The sequence below is a fragment of the Phoca vitulina genome, unplaced genomic scaffold, assembly GCF_004348235.1.
Source record: "Phoca vitulina isolate PV1807 unplaced genomic scaffold, GSC_HSeal_1.0 scaffold7, whole genome shotgun sequence".
NCBI classification, from domain to species: domain Eukaryota; kingdom Metazoa; phylum Chordata; class Mammalia; order Carnivora; family Phocidae; genus Phoca; species Phoca vitulina.
This window is the reverse complement of record NW_022589710.1, coordinates 40,367,199-40,384,412: the sequence shown is the minus strand read 5'-3', so window position 1 is coordinate 40,384,412 and position 17,214 is coordinate 40,367,199. Positions and strand designations below refer to the sequence as shown.

Below are 17,214 nucleotides of genomic sequence, written 5' to 3'. Positions count from 1 at the left end.
GACTGTTGAATCTCAGATCTGTACCTCTGAAACAAATAATGCAATATATGTTAAGAAAGAAAAAAAGAAGAAGAAGAATGTAGCAGGAGGGGAAGAATGAAGGGGGGGAAATCGGAGGGGGAGAAGAACCATGAGAGACAATGGACTCTGAAAAACAAACTGAGGGTTCTAGAGGGCAGGGGGGTGGGAGGATGGGTTAGCTTGGTGATGGGTATTGAGGAGGGCACGTTCTGCATGGAGCACTGGGTGTTATGCACAAACAATGACTCATGGAACACTATATCTAAAACTAATGATGTAATGTATGGGGATTAACATAACAATAAAAAAATTTAAATAAAAAAAAAAAGAAAGAAAATGCTTTTCTTTCCTGTGTAATGCGGTAGGGCAGACTCACTTAAAATTCTAAGGAGTGTTTTGGCCTCCCCACTTTGGTAAGAGGGATACAACTTGGTTTTAGGCTCCAGGCCTAGCTCCTTGGGTTATTAGCAAGTCATTATGTCTCTCTGATCCTCATCTGGAAAAAGGGTTTATATAATCCTTACCTCACAAGCAAAGATGTATGTGAATGAATTTCTGTACTAATAATAATGCTAATTATTTTCATCTTTGGGAAAATAGCAAAACAGACTTTATTTCCTATTCACTGAAGTGGCTGGCTGTGTGGCCCACAGGCTCTGCCTCTGTATCTTCATGCTGCCTCTTAGAACTCAGGAGAGGTATGGGCCACACAAAAAGTTTGGCTTCATGAAGTGGCGATTATATACACTGCAAAGAAGGAGTAAATAGGCTAAAAAGATTTAAGCCAGGCTGAATAATTTTCCTTTAGTCTTTGTAAGTTAAAAAAAAAACCCCAAACAACTGCAGCAATATGAAAGTGTATTTTTTAAAAAAGATTTTATGTATTCATTTGAGAGAGAGAGCACGAGCAGGGGGTGTGGCAGAGGGAGAGGGAGAAGCAGACTCCCTGCTGAGCAAGGAGCCCGATGCAGGACTCCATCCTAGGACCCTGAGATCATGACCTGAGCCCAAGGCAGACGTTTAACGACTGAGCCACCCAGGCGTCCGTCCCTACAATATAAAAGGGTATTAACTAAAATTGCTATTCCCAAGAGGTAACCTCTGTTAGACATTTTGATTCTACCCTTCCATGTACGAATTTGTGTATTTTTTATTAAAATGTATCAGAGTGCCGACTGAACTCAGTCAGTAGAGCATGTGACTCTTGATCTTGGGGTTGTGAGTTCAAGCCCCATATTGGGTGTAGAGATTACTTAAAAATAAAATCTTAAAAAAATGTATCATGCTATTTATACTCTTATGTTACCTAAAACGAGTTGGAAACATTAGGACAAATTCATTAATGATATGTACAAGAAACTAGAACTTGAGGGTTATGTATACCTAACATATGACGCACTGGGTGTTTTTACATGTAGTATCTCAATACACACAACAACCCTGTGAGATAGTTGGTATTTTCTTCATCTTAGAATCATAAAACTGAGGTTCGAGAAGTAGAATAACTCGCCCCCAGGATATCTAGGCACTTTTCTTCAAAAGCTTGTACTTCATGTAGCCTTCCAGAGTACCACCTTTGCTAGGACCCAACATCCTGGATCTAATCCCATTCTGCCATTTTTTTTTTTTTTTTTAAAGATTTTATTTATTTATTTATTTGAGAGAGAGAGAACACATGAGAGGGGTTAGGGTCAGAGGACGAAGCAGACTCCCTGCCGAGCAGGGAGCCCGATGCGGGACTCGATCCCGGGACTCCAGGATCATGACCTGAGCCGAAGGCAGTCGCTTAACCAACTGAGCCACCCAGGCGCCCCCCATTCTGCCATTTTTAAAAAGAAAACAGAAAAAAAGAAGAAAACTTTTTTTTTAACACTTTTTTGTTTTTGTGATTATTCCATGTCAGTACAGACAGAAGTGCCTCATGCTTTTCTTTTTTTTTCCTGGTATCATAATACATGGTACATACATGAACAATAAGTTTTTTTGCATTTTTATTGTGGTAAAATATACATAACATATATATACAATATACATAACATAAATATAAAATTTACCATTTTTACTATTTTTAACTATACAGTTCAGTTGCATAAAGTACATTCACATTGTTATGCAACCATCATCACCATTCATTTCCAGGACTTTTTCATCTTGCAAAACTGAAACTCTGTTCCCATTTAACAACTCCCCATTGCCCCTCCCCGCAGTCACCATCTACTTTATGTCACTATGAATTTGACTACTCTAGATGCCTCATATAAGTGGAATCGTACAGTATTTGTCCTTTTGTGTTTGGTTTATTTCACTGAACAGTAATTTTAACCCGACTTCTACTGATGGACTTTTAAATGGTTTAGTCTCCTGCTCTTCAAACAATGTGCTGTAGGTGTATTTGATCCTGAGTTTCAGAATGCTGTCTCAGTCCCGTCCTCTGTTTGGCTGAATTTCTGAGGAAGCCCAAAACAAATTCTTTTCCTTCTGGGCCTCAGCTTTTCTGGGCTATAAAATAAGAAAAATTTTAAATAATTACTTTTGTTACAGTATGTATAGTTTTTGCTTATATTATAGCTCAGGACTCTTTGAAAAGAGTATTCTTTTTTATTTATTTTTTTTAAAGTAGGCTCCATGCCCAGTGTGGAACTCAACGCAGGGCTCGAACTCATGACCCTGAGATCAAGATCTGAGCTGAGATAGAGTCAGATGCTTAAACTGACTGAGCCACCCAGGCACCCTGAAAGAGTACTTATTTATTTATTTAAAAGATTTTATTTATTTATTTGACAGAGAGAGAGCACAAGTAGGCAGAGAGGCAGGCAGAGGGAGAGGGAGAAGCAGGCTCTCCACTGAGCAGGGAGCCCGACACGGGGCTTGATCTCAGGACCCTGGGATCATGACCTGAGCTGAAGGCCAGCATTTAACCGACTGAGCCACCCAGGCGCCCTAAGAGTACTCTTTTAAATATAAAGTTTTTTTTGTAACTACAGTACTGCTGCCACAGTGTGATTATAGTACATTTTGGGATGAGTTGGTGAGTTTAGTGCAGAATTAAATCAACCCAAAATGACCAGCATCAGAGTAGCTATGTTCCTTTGGAGTTCTCAGATGAATTAAAGCTGAGCAATCGTTCATGAGGAAACCAGGCTTAGAAGCCTTGTCCTCTGCTTGTTCCTTGCATGGTCCTGGTGCCAAGCAGAAAGGCCTTGCCTTCCTATGAGGTCCCTGTGCTGCCCTAGAGGAGCCCTAGAGGGACTGGGGCCAACCCCATGGCAGCACCCAACTGCCAGGCTTGCAGAGCTGGCTTAAAGGATCAAACTCTTCACTTGGACTAGTTGCAGGTCCGACAATCTCGCTGCATGGAGGCATACAATACATCTCTGCTCTTTTGAATTTGACTAGATGATTCACAGAGAGAGGAGAACTATCCAGTTTTTTTGAGGTTCTGAATTGATTTATCCTTGTTTCACCAGCCCTCCTTTACTTTGTGGGGTCAGAGATTTGGCCACAGCTGTTATGCTCCCTCTACTGGCTTAAAAGCAGCTCAGCAATTTCAGGTGATGACCTAGTTTGCACCCACTGTGGTTTTTGCCAACACATGGTTGAAAAGTATTGTCTTTGCACAGAACTCTTAATACCTTGCCTAAGGAAATGTGTGTGTGAGTGTGTGTGTGGGGGTGCACCTTACATCTTCTGACACTAACCTCGAGGGCAAAGTAGAAGAAGCAGGCCCTGCCATTGCCTAATTTCTGCCTCAGTGATTCCAGTCTCCTATGGACTTGGGCTGTCATCATCATGTTAGATACTAAGGACACATCATTTTAAATGATCCCGAGGCATTCTACAAATAACCATGTATTTTAAATTACTAAGCATTATTTGGCAAAATTAAATCATCCTATGAATGTCTACAGTGAACACTAAAGATAATGCTGTCTGGATGATGGGGGAAGACGCTTAGCTGAGAATGGTTATGTCTTTAAGTGCATAGGTGTAGATATTATTTTCTTTTTTATTAAACTTTTTTTTTTTAAGCTGCTTCAATTCAGGAGAGGTTGTGCTGCCTGGCATAGGTCTGAGTGAATAAATAGAAGTGCCATCAGTTCTATATTTCTTGCCATGAGTATCCCAGTCCATCCTGGGGAGTCTTGTTTTCATTTTTCTTTTTCTATCATGAACATTTTTTAAAGAGTTTTATTTAAGTAATCTCTACATCCAGTGTGGGGCTCAAACTCACAACCCTGAGATCAAGAGTCACATGCTCTTCTGACTGAGCCAGGCAGGTGCCCCTCTATCATGAACATTTTAAAAATCCAAAATGTTTTATTTTATGGAAATGTTCAAACATTCACAGAAGTATAGTATACCCATCTATAATAATTACCAACATTTTATTGATCACCTATTCCCCCTACCTTTTTTTTTCTGGAATATTTTATTTTATTTTTTAAAAAGATTTATTTATTTATTTGACAGAGAGAGAGATAGCGAGAGCAGGAACACAAGCAGGGAGAGTGGGAGAGGGAGAAGCAGGCTTCCCGGTGAGCAGGGAGCCCGATGCGGGGCTTGATCCCAGGACCCCAGGATCATGACCTGAGCCAAAGGCAGGTGCCTAACGACTGAGCCACCCAGGCACCCCCCCTTTTTCTGGAATTTTTTTTTTAAAGATTTTATTTATTTATTTGAGAGAGAGAATGAGATAGAGAGAGCATGAGAGGGGGGAGGGTCAGAGGGAGAAGCAGACTCCCTGCTGAGCAGGGAGCCCGATGCGGGACTTGATCCCGGGACTCCAGGATCATGACCTGAGCCGAAGGCAGTCGCTTAGCCAACTGAGCCACCCAGGCGCCCCTTTTTCTGGAATATTTTAAAGGGAATTCCAGACATACTATTTCACCTATTTCAGTATGCATCCCTAATTGATAAGCACTTTTTTTTTTTTTCTTTTAACAGCACCACAATGCCATTATCATACTTAAGAGACATAACAATACTGGGGCACCTGGCTAGCTCAGCTGATAGAGCCTGTGACTCTTGGTCTTAGGATCATGAAATCAAGCCCTAAGTTGAGTGTGGAGCCTACTTAAAATAAGAGAGACGTAACAATACTTCCTTAATATCATAAAACATAGAAGTAGAGAGATGAGCACTGAATAATGTATAGAATTGTTGAATCACTATATTGTACACCTGAAACTAATATAATACTGTATGTTAAATATACTGAAATTTAAAAAAATTAATTAAAAAAGCAAAGAAAGTAATTGGATTTGACAAAATGTTGACAATTTGTTAAATTTGCTTGTAGTCTTTTTTTTTAAAGAAACAAAACTTTGCAGATACAATAGAAGTTAATCGAAGATAAATGTTACTGGATGTGTTTATCTACAAACAATATATGGTATTACTTTGTATATTTAAAAATATATACTTAATGGTTAACTTTTACATATCCTTCTGAAACTTTGTTACTTACCATTAGGTTTTCAAGATTTATTCATGTTGTTACACATATTTCTAGTTCATTTTAACTGCTGTATGGTGTTCTGTTTGGTTTAGTTTTAATTTGTATTAGTATTCCAATGGAACTATTAATATATATGTTTGTGAATATTTATGTTGTCCACAGCTTTGGTTGCTTTTTGCTATTATAAACAGTGATGCAGTGAACATTCTTGTACATTTCTTTGTGCCACTTTGTAAGAATGTATTTAAATTATAACATGCATTCCCCTGATTAATTTAGAGGTTGACTTCCCCTGTAATATTTTTTGGCTATTTGGATTTCCTCTTCTGTGAATTGTCATATTTGCCTCTTTTCCTAATGGTTTTAAAAATTGATTTGTAGGAATTCTTTGTCTATTTTGGATACCAAGCCATTGTGAGTTTTGTGTATTGCTAGAATCTTTCAATTATTCAGGCAGTCTTTTCCTGGTCCCTCCCTGTTCCTGGTCTTTCAGTTTACTCCAGCTCAGTCAGCTTCTATTTTTATTCCTAGGCTCCCTTGTTTTATTCTAACCTACACATTATCTACACATTATTGAGTTATGTTTCCAAGGTGGGGAATCCCTTCAATTGTCCATTAGATGAACTGCTTTGTCATTTATGGTTCATTTTTGGTTCTGTAAGGCAGGCAGCCTAGAATAGGGGTTAAGAATGGAGGCGATAGAGTCTTAACTGCTTCCTTTTGAATCTTGGCTCAGCCACATTACTTACTGTGTGTGACCATGGTAAGTTACTTAACCCTCTTGTACTTGGCTTTATAATCTGTAAAACTCATGAGGGTAGAATTGTTATGATCCCCATTTTATATTTGATGAAACTCAGGCTCAGAGAGATTAGATTAGAAACATGAGTAAGTAGAAGAAACATGTGGGCCTTTTTATCTTTTAATTTTACACTTTTGATAGAGACATGGGTACAGAAAATATTTCTGTAATATAGGATACACCGTAGCAAAAGCCATGATAGGTCCCTGACTTGTGGCTTCAGTGTTAGGGAAAAACAGTAAGAGTAGAACTATGGAGAACTAAAGTACCCACTGCCTGTATAAATCTATTAATAGGTTAAAAAATTCCTTTGTGTCCTTATTCATTAAAATAAAACAACAAAAACCCACATCTTTATTTTTATAAATTTAACTTAAAAGAGATACAAAATTTTTCTTAAGATTTTATTTTTAAGTAATCTCTACACCCAACATGGGGCCTGAACTCACAACCCTGAAATCAAGAGTTGCATGCTCCACTGACTAAACCAGCCAGGCACCCCAAGATACAGAATTTAGATAACCATCCCAGGCCAGAGAAGTCATAGTTGAAAGAGGCAAATCATAAACACAGAACACTGGACCACACTTAAGGGTTCAGCTTGGTAGACAATGAAGGGGGAGGAGAACATAGAACTTGATTTTGACCTACAATGAAAGAAAGAAGAAACTGAAGAAGCAAAGGCAACTTCTTTCTAGGGGAGCGAGAATAAGTTTGACTTAGCCGCTCTATCTTCTTTGATTTTTTTATTATTATAAAAGGAAATATGTTTATGGCAAGTACTATAGGAAGGTATAAAGTAAAAATTAAAATATAAAAGTTTCCCAGTAGTATAAACCCAAAAGAATTAAAAGAAGGGACTTGAACAGATACTTGTACACCCATGTTGTTAGCAACATTATTCACAATAGCCCAAAGGTGGAAACAACCCAGATGTCCATCAGTTGATAAATGGATAAACAAATATGGTGTGTGTGTATAGTGGAATATTATTTAGCCTCAAGAAAGAATGGAATTCTGATAACATGCTACAATATGGATGATCTTTGAAGATATTATGCGAAGTGAATAAAAAAGGCAACTATTGTATGGTTCCACTTATATGAGTTACCTAGAACAGTTAATTCATATAGGCAGAAAGTAGAGTGGTGGTTACTGGGGATGGGAGAAGTTGTTGTTTATTGGGTATGGAGTTTCAGTTGGGATGATGTAAAGATTCTGGGGATGGATGGTGGTGATGGTTGCACAACAGTGCAAATATACTGAATGCCACTGAATTGTATACTTAAAAATGGTTAGAATGGTAAATTTCATGTTATGTGTATTTTACCACAGTAAAAAAAGTTCCCCAACTCTAACCTGGAGGTGGTGTCCACTATAAACAGTTTCTTTTATAACCAAGATAAGCATAGATATGCAAATATGGACATGTTAATTCAAAGTCTACTCTTTGGGGACACTCATTTAGGTGCTGGGGACTCTGCAGTGTACAAAATTGACAAGGTTCCTTTGGTCATGGAGCTTTTTAAAATTTTGTTTTACACAAAATGGATTTTGGTACACATATTGTTTTACACCTTACATTTCCCCTTAACAAAGACCTTTGGACATCTTTCCAAGTTAGTTCTTAGAGATTTACTGATTTCATGGCTGCATGGTATGCCCTCATATGGATGTGCTATAATTTGTGGCTGTTGTATGGAATGGACAAGGGGAAGAAGAGGTATAGAGATTGCTGTGGTTTGCTGCTCATGTTTGCCCCCCTTTTTTTTTTTTTTTTTTTAAGGATTTTATTTATTAGAGAGAGAGGGAACACAAGCAAGGGGAGTGGGAGAGGGAGAAGCAGGCTTCCTGCCGAGCAGGGAGCCTGATGCGGGGCTCGATCCCAGGACCCTGGGATCATGACCTGAGCCGAAGGCAGACGCTTGACGACTGAGCCACCCAGGCGCCCCTTTGCCCCTTTTGTAACTTAAAATTTTATTAGAATAATATAAAAAATCAGTGTTATAAAAAAATCAGTGCCAAATATATCAAATAAAAGTTCTTTCCCCCTCTTTTATTTTTATTTTTAAGATTTTATTTATTTATTTGAGAGAGAGAGAATGAGAGACAGATAGCAAGAGAGGGAAGAGGGTCAGAGGGAGAAGCAGACCCCCCGCTGAGCAGGGAGCCCGATGCGGGACTCGATCCCGGGACTCCAGGATCATGACCTGAGCCGAAGGCAGTCGCTTAACCAACTGAGCCACCCAGGCGCCCTCCCCCTCTTTTAATCCTATTCCCTGAAAATAGTAACCACTGTTAATCATTGTTAACATTAAAAGTTATTCATCCTTCCAGACATTTTTAATGCAACTGCAAATATAAAAAATACATAGAATATACATATTCTCATTCTTTAGGAGCTGGCTCATGCAGGATAATACCATTAGGTATATGTAGGTATATACAGTCTGCTCATTTAATTCAGACTGTTGTGAGTTATGCAGAGGAAAGAGCTGGACTGGGCTTCAGGAGAGCAAGGCCCTGTCTAGATGGTGCTGTGGCAGGCAGTTCCTTAGTTGTCATTTGCATGCTGTTCCCTAGTCAATGAGATCACCTCAAGGAGAGAAATCTAGTGTGCTAGAAATATTACTATAGAGTTCTTTGGTTGCAAGCATTAAAAACCCAACTCAGCTTCTGTTAGACAAAAAATGGTGTGGGGGGGCATTATAGAAGGATTTTAGGTAGCAAGCAAAGAAATATTTATTTATTAAAAAAAATTTTTTTTAAGATTTTATTTATTTATTTGACAGAGAGAGAGCACAAGCAGGGGGAGCAGCAGAGGGAGAGAGAGAAGCAGGCTTTCTGCTGAGCAGGGAGCCCAATGCAGGGCTTAATCCCAGGACCCTGAGCCAAAGGCAGATGCTCAACGGACTGAGCCACCCAGGCACCCCAAGTGAAGAAATATTTAAACAACGGAGTCTCTGGAAAGTCAGGAATAGGGTGGCTTTGAGGGTTTCAATATCGGTGTTTATCCCTTTCCATTTCTATATGTCTGTTCAAGTTTTCCTGGGAAAAAGTGAGTGGCTTAGAGACCATGTGTCTACTGATGGTTAAGGGGGTAGAGTCCTGGGTTTATGTGCCCCATCAGAATCGTACGGTGTTGGGAGTTGCAGTTTTGGAAAGGATGGGATTCAAGGCTGGCAAAACTGAGTGTCGGCCTTGAAGTGTCAGCCATCTTAACCCTAGATTCTTACTCCCCTCTCAAGGAGGAGATGACCGCCGGGTTCTGCTATGGCACATGGAACAAGCTATCCACTCCAGAGTCAAGCCCATACAGCTGAAAGGAGAGCACCATTCCAACATTTTTTGCCTGGCTTTCAACAGTGGGAACACCAAAGTATTCTCTGGAGGTGAGAAGAAGGGAGATTTCTACCTTGGGCAATTCACTGTGGCTGAGATTTTAGATAAAGGAGTGCTAAAATAACTCCTTGTTTTTCTTCCTTTATTTCACTGAGCTGTAGAATTACTGGTTTCCCATAGCTTGTCTTTTCTGCATTACAGCAGAAATACGAACAGGTATATGAGAGCAATTCCTCCCTCCCTCCCTCCTTCCTTCTGTCCTTCCTCCTCTCCCTCCTCTGTCCTTCCTCCCCTCCTTCCTTCTGTTCTTTTGATCCTTCACTCTCATTCTTTTTCGATAGAAAACTTTTTACATTGCAATCTGGCATGCAGAAACACACACATATTTAAAATAGTACTTAACCTTATTATGTGTGGTACATTCTGATTTTTAAAAAATTCTATTTCATTTTTAAAGATCTTAAAGGTTGTGACTCAAATTGATGTCCTGATCCATGGATGGCTCCTGTTTGAAAAACGTTGTGTTAGGGTACAATTGGAATGGCTTGTGCTCAAGCCAGCCTCTTGGTGATGTCTTCTATCTATCAGCCAGACTCCTTTCTGACCACCACATTTCTAGCCCTGACCTCTCTTCTGCACTGCAGATTTTCCCAGGGAATATCTACCTGTGTGTTCTAAAAGCAATTTAAGTGCAGCGGATCTAAAACCAAAATTATTAGTCTTTCTCCCCTGCACAAATATTTCCTCTTGTTCCCTGGATTCCTTTTCTCAGTTATTATCAGCATTCACCTAATGATTTAAGCTATTGGGTTTAACTTTAAGAAACTGCTAATATTGAAGCACTTTTAACTATAAAAATGACAGTTCCACATGGTCAGCCTAATAGAAATCTTGAAGTCATCCTCAAACCTTCCTTTCTTTCATTTACCTATCTTGTCACTCACCATCTAGACTTGAAAGCCTCTCACATTCATCCTTTAGTTTCTGCGCTCTTTCTATACCCACTGCCCTGGTTCAGGTCCTTATCTTTTATCTGGACTGTTGCAGTGGCCTTTGTGATTTCTGCAACCAGTCTCTAACCCTCCTTCTTATTTATCACAAGTTTTCTTTTAAAAATAAAGTTTTACCGTGTGAACCTCTGACCCCACAGTGTCCACAGGATAAAGTGTACACTTCTGTCTACCTCTCTAGCCTCATCTCCCTCCCCAGCATTTTGTACTCTAGCCCACTAAACCACTTGCTATCTTAGGTGCCCTTGTATCGTTTGCTCTTGCTGTTCCTTCATGGATCATGATTAATCATCCATTCCCCGCCAGTTCCCCTAAGTCTTCCATTGGTAAGAGTTTTGAGTTACTGGAGTTTCTGTTCAGATGTCTTCTTCCCCATAAAAACATTCTCCTTTTCTGCCATGTACTTTCAACCTGCTCCTGAAGGAAACAGTTGCTCCTTTATCTGTGTGCCCATTATAGAGCATTTCACTACAACAAGATAACCCATTTTGTCATTATTAGTTGTTTGTGTAGATGAACTGGGAGTTCCTCAAGGGTCGGGCAGAATCTTCCTCCTCTTCTCGTATCCCTAGCACCTCAGCTGTGCCTGTTACCTAGAAGGCATTAGTATGGGTTTGATTTACTTGTTATGCACCCACAATAGAGTTGATAGCCAGGGATTTAAGATGTCCCGGGCCACATCTCTACTGCTACTATTACTTTCTATTTAAGTGACTGTTGGTTGTGCTTTCAGTGTAGAGTGGGAATTTTTTTACTTTTGTCTTTTCATATTCAGGTTTTTATGTTTCGTTATATAAACCCTTTGAAAGCAGGATTACACATATTGTGAATATATTATTTTTAGATTCTTTGATGGAATAAAGAAAAATGCAAGAGAAAAAAGTTTCCCATCACTTATAATCACAAAGTCATCAGATTTTAATGCTATGAGATGATAAGGATATGAGTAGTAGCAAACATTTATTGGGGACTTACTAAGTGCTCAGCCCTATTCTGAATGGTTTTACAAATGTACTTGTATCTTTGCAATGACCCTACAAAGTAGGTACAATTATTATCCCTATTTTATAGTTAAAAAAACTGAGGCATAGATTATCTGTATTCTAAGTCTCACAGTTGAGTGTTTTGCTTAAAAAAAAAAAAAAAGCTAGCTTGGATGAATGATTTAATTTGCCCATGATCATTTACTCTTTTTATTCTTTTTCTTAATGGCCACAGTTTTTTGTTGTTGTTTTTATATTATATATATATATATATATATATTCTGTCGAATAATTCATTTTGGAAACCTATATCTAGTTGCTACTAGGCTTTCAAAAATTCTTTATATCCTTCTGAAGTTATTTTTATAAAACTTTTCTTCTAATTCTAATTAATACTCCTAATTTATATTAACATTGACTTTGCTCATATGCTTTCTGAAAACTAAGATTTCATGTGATATGGGCAGGTAGCACTTGGCAGGAATTATCAAATGTCTACTTTTCTCCCTTACAGGAAATGACGAGCAAGTTATCCTCCATGATGTCGAAAGGTAAATAGATTGTTGGTATGTGAAGGTGACTGACTCTGGTTTTCATATGAAGAGAGGCAAATATCTCTTTAGACCAAAGTAGTCGTTGTTTTTTGAAGGAAATAACATGAAGCCAGCTGTCCTTTTCTGAAACAGATTTCTGTAATAATTTTGAAATAAAATTTTGATTAAAAAAAAAAGAAAAGGATTTGTAAAGGTGGAATGAACTTACACACTTTTTAGGTGAAAATTTAAAGGGAGAGGTTGGAAGAGAAGGAAACAACAACATAATAATAACTACTCTTTATGTGCCAGGTACTATTCTAAGTGCTTTGCATGTGTTCATCAGTTTCACCCTCACAATGATTTTATGAAGCAGTACTATTCTGGTCTCATTGTGGATGAGGAAGCTGAGGTGTTAGGGATGTTAGGTAACTTAAGGTCAGGTGGTGCTGGGATCTGAACATGGCCACCTGGTTCCAGAGCCATGCTCTTGCTCACATACCAGACAGCCACATCGACCCTCTTCTTCCCCTGCTGATATCAGATCTGGTTACTTTAAAGTGCTCCCTTATTTTTGGAAATCAGGCATCACCCCCAAATCTACAGAAGCAGATACATTTTGCAGGAAGTGAAAACACTAAACTCATCTATCAAGTCACTTTCAGCTATGCTCATTTAGTGCAAAAAACAAACTCACCATGAAATCTATAAAAAGTTTTTCTAATAGAATTTTTTTTTTTTACCTGAAAGTTGAGTACCTACTTTTTAAGGAAATACAATATCCTTTGGGTTTCGCTTGATTGACTTTGCACTGGAAATGAGGGAGAGTCCTACGTGAGGAACTCTAGGGCTGGGACTCTGCACTCTTTGTGTGCATGTGTGTGCCTGTGTGCCTCTCTCTGCTCTCTGTCTCTCAGCAGCGAGACCTTGGATGTGTTTGCTCACGAAGATGCAGTATATGGCTTGTCGGTGAGCCCAGTGAATGACAACATTTTTGCCAGCTCCTCAGATGATGGCCGGGTTCTCATCTGGGACATCCGGGAGTCTCCCCATGGAGGTAGGGTCAAAGGGCTGTTGGACTGTGTTGGAGAGTTTGATGTCAGGCTCATTGCAGAGGCAGTTTATGACCTGGGTGACTAATGTGAGTGGGAGAGATGTAAAGGGAGAGGCAGCTCTCACGGTGGGGCACAGATGTGTGTCTGTAGACGTCCCATCCTATGCCTAAGCCAGAAGTGAGGCACCTTTCTCAGGCCTTCTCTAGCCGCTTGTGAGCCTCCACAAACCCTTGGACCTGTCGGAAACCCCACAGTACCATGGTGTTTAGCGGCCCCAAGGAATAGAAGATGCAGTACTTCATTGTAGAGGGTAGCTCCCAGGAGCCAGCTCTGTATGGTGCTGACATGCACAGGGGGTGTTCTGTGCTCGTGTCCTAATTTTAGGTATGTGTATAGAAACTGAAAATGATGACAGATACGCTTTGTTTAAGAGGGATTGTCCAGGTGAGTTCCTCCTCCAGATGTGCTCTTTGGGCTTCTGAAGTGTAAAATGAAGAGTTGTTCTGTTGAATTTCTGTGAAGTTTTTCAGGAAATGCATCTTTTCAGCTCGTTTCCCGAATAGAGCGTTTACTCTATAACTCTGCCTGTGTTCAAAGACTCTTTCCTCCAGCATTACCCTCAGTGCCTCCCTGGCCCCCACCTCTGGTGCAGCTTTGTCACGATCATACCCGTGTACACAGAATTACTTTCCTGCCTGTCTTGTCTGACAGGATCTGGATCTTTTTATTATTCTGTATTCAGAGCATTTAATGTGCTGGCCTGTGCCTCATCATAGAGACTCGGGCTATAAGAAAAGCTTGTTCTTGGGGTTAGGCAGATAAGGTAACTGCAAGGAGCAGCTGTAGTTGAGTCACCATGTGCTGGGGAGGTGAGAGCCTCCTCTGTCTGGACTGCCTAGAGGCCTGTGCAGTGTCCCGCGTGGAAATCCTAGACTGGGGAGTGTGCTTTCTGTCTGTTGCTTGTAAACACTTTCCACAAGAGTATGTCCTTCTGGGTAGCAGAGTGATTCCTTCCTTGCCTGGAGCCTGCTAACATAGGCAAAGGGATGCAGGGTTTCTAAGTGAAGTTGATTGGGAGCTGGCTGGATGTAAGAGTTCAAGTGTTAGGTGCCTATTTTTTTTTTCTTTTCTTTTTTTTTTTTTGTAATATTCCAATACGGGGAATGAAATGATAAAATTCTAGACTGAGGCTATTTTCTCTTCAGTTTAGGGAGCAATTTAGAGAGAAGGGAAGACTGTGCTATTGTTTTTCCTCGCCTTCGATTTTCTCATTGTTTTGCTTTGTCTTCATTAAATCTTTGTGTAGTTTTAAAACTTTTAATTTCTAAAACTAATAAATTTGGATGCAGGTACAATAATCCTACCAGTAATTGTGAATTTTTCCAGCTCATGTGGAATTCAATCTTACTTACTGTAAAACAGCTTACCTTCTTAGTTCCTGTGACCATTTCCGTTTTGTCACAGGATCTGAAGAGGTAGAATACTCAGTGTTTCTGAGTATTATAGCTTCCAGTTTGCTTATATGTGTTAGAGTTGCTGTTTTCAGACTTGGTGTGTACAGAGTGTGCTAGTCCTTGTGAGCAGGGTCGACTACTGGGCTGATGCACTGCTTTGGGGCTCCAGCTACTAGGGACGGTTTCTACAGGGTCACATTCCTGCTTTGCCTGCCTCTGGCCCAGAGGCGCTGAATGAGCTATGGGGCTGATTGTCATTTCTCTATTCACAGAGCCCTTCTGCCTGGCAAACTATCCATCAGCTTTTCACAGTGTCATGTTTAACCCTGTGGAGCCCAGGTTATTGGCCACAGCCAATTCAAAGGAAGGAGTGGGACTCTGGGATATTCGAAAACCTCAGAGGTGAGCCCCCTTTAATTTATATGGTGTTAAAACTTGCCCCTGCCTCAACTCTCAGGTAATGTGATCAGCCAGCAAGGGTTGTGAGAACCTGTTTGGCCGTTGCTCTCAGTTGGCCATCTCCTAACATGTATCGGTGCCTGTGAAGCCAGGGGAGCCCTGTCCCCAAGGGACAGGCAGTGTGAAAAATCCACACTCCTTGCTGAGGGAGTCATAAATTGTGATCTGACTCTAGACAAGTCAATTCTAGGCAAATAGATGAGAGCCTCCCTTCAGTACTGCCTTCTATCTTTAGGCCCAGGGTTCCCCAGATGCCTGGGAGCTCTTGCAGGGGGGGATGGAGGAGATGGAGGGGGAGAATTTGTCAAACTGTGGCCACTGAACCATTGATTCTTAACTCCAGGCAGGAGGGGATTTCTACGTGGCTTCAGGAGAACTGGGAATCCCTCAGATTGTGTGGAAATTATATTATGTACCCATCTAAGTGCATTTTTCTATGAAGGAGTTTATTTGTTTTTTTCAGTTTCTCAAAGAGACCAGTGGCTAAGACAATAAAGGTTAAGAGCCACTGCACTATAGTTTTAGGGACCTAACATGTTTTCCCTTCTGTTTGCATTATTAAAAGAGTACGCTGAGGACAATCTTTGATGGTACAAGTCACTAATGGGAGAATTTCAGGCATCATTAAGGGAAATGTGTGGATGGGGGCGAGTAGGAGGCTTTTTCATATTCTCTAAATACCATGGTGGGGGGACAACTTTTTATGGCACCTGTACTTAAAGCTAGCTTTGCTTTATAAAAGACTTACATGCATTGTCGGCTGTTCTGGAAATTCTGCATGGAGGTAACTTCCTACTTTGTAAAGCAATATTGCAGAAGTATATCATAGAAAGTAAGCGAGGTTATGATTTATTTCATGGGCCTCAGATGAAAGGGGCAATTAGGTACAGAGGCTATCTTCCTTGGTGATTTTTAGTTCTAGCTAATTCTCTCCATGGGGCTGTCAGAGGGATCTAGAACTATTGCAGCAGATCTCTATAGGCCAGAGGGTTGCTCCTGTTGTTGAGCAGGGCTCCCTGAGGCTCTGTAGGGCAGCAGAGATTTCTCCTGCCCTTTGGTGCATATACACCCAGCCCTTGCTTTTCCACCCTACTGAAATGTATACAGTGGCAGGATCCCTATTGTGCCTTTGCACTGTGTGCTTGGGGAGGCTCATTCCCTGCCTGTGTTTCCCAATGTTCGGCTGTAACATTCTCTGCCACTCGAGACTCTTTAAGAACAGCTGTTCTGCCTCATTCATTTTACAAGGGGCAGGAACTGGACTAACTATGCCAGCCTTCTCCCAACCTACTACCTCCCATACTTAAAATTGTAATGAATAGCTAGTGACTGGAGTGGGGCCCTGAGCTATTATTCATTTCCAATGGAAAGCTTGAGTAGTGCATACTGTCAGCAGTGTCTTGAGAGTAGAGGAGAGGGTGAGTGTTTTAATTCTCCTCCTAATGTCCCCCCAGCGGTTTCCTACTGTGTGTTGTATTTGGGCTTTCCTTCCCTTTCTACTTATCTCCTCACTGAACATGACTTCTTTAAAAAAAAAAAATCTAAGTGAGATTATTGTTTTATTTTTATTTATTTATTTATTTTTAAAGATTTTATTTATTTGACAGGGAGAGACATAGCGAGAGAGGGAACACAAGCAGGGGGAGCGGGAGAGGGAGAAGCAGGCTTCCCGCGGAGCAAGGAACCTGATGCGGGGCTCGATCCCAAGATCCTGGGATCATGACCTGAGCCAAAGGCAGACGTTTAATGACTGAGCCACCCAGGCGCCCTATTGTTTTATTTTTAAAGTAACATTTATTAGATCTAAGGTTTATTTAATTTAATTTTTTATTATATTAGTCACCATACAGTACATCATTAGTTTTTGATGTAGTGTTCTGTGATTCATTGTTTGCATATAACCCCCAGTGCTCCATGCAGATTTAAGGTTTATATCCAGAGAAGTATAACGAAACAAACCAAAAAAAAGAAAGAAAGAAAAAAGAAAAAAAATCTCATCTCCAGATTATATCTGTTACTTACATTTTCTACATGTTTGTACATCAGTATGGTTCTTATTCTTGGTCTCTAGTCACTCTCCAAAGGTAACTATAATGA

The 17,214-nt window shown here is 40.2% G+C and overlaps 1 protein-coding gene across 2 annotated transcripts in view; it reads left to right on the top strand.

Annotated features, from left to right (window-relative positions):
- Window positions 1–17,214, top strand: part of DCAF5 (DDB1 and CUL4 associated factor 5) — a 106,957-nt gene that overhangs the window by 27,690 nt on the left and 62,053 nt on the right. For both annotated transcript variants that reach the window (XM_032405399.1, XM_032405398.1), the window contains exons 2-5: window positions 9,530–9,673; window positions 12,131–12,167; window positions 13,067–13,206; window positions 14,931–15,060. In XM_032405399.1, coding sequence (XP_032261290.1) covers window positions 9,562–9,673; window positions 12,131–12,167; window positions 13,067–13,206; window positions 14,931–15,060 — 419 coding nt within the window. In that variant the 5' untranslated portion in view covers window positions 9,530–9,561. The remainder of the gene's footprint in view (window positions 1–9,529; window positions 9,674–12,130; window positions 12,168–13,066; window positions 13,207–14,930; window positions 15,061–17,214) is intronic.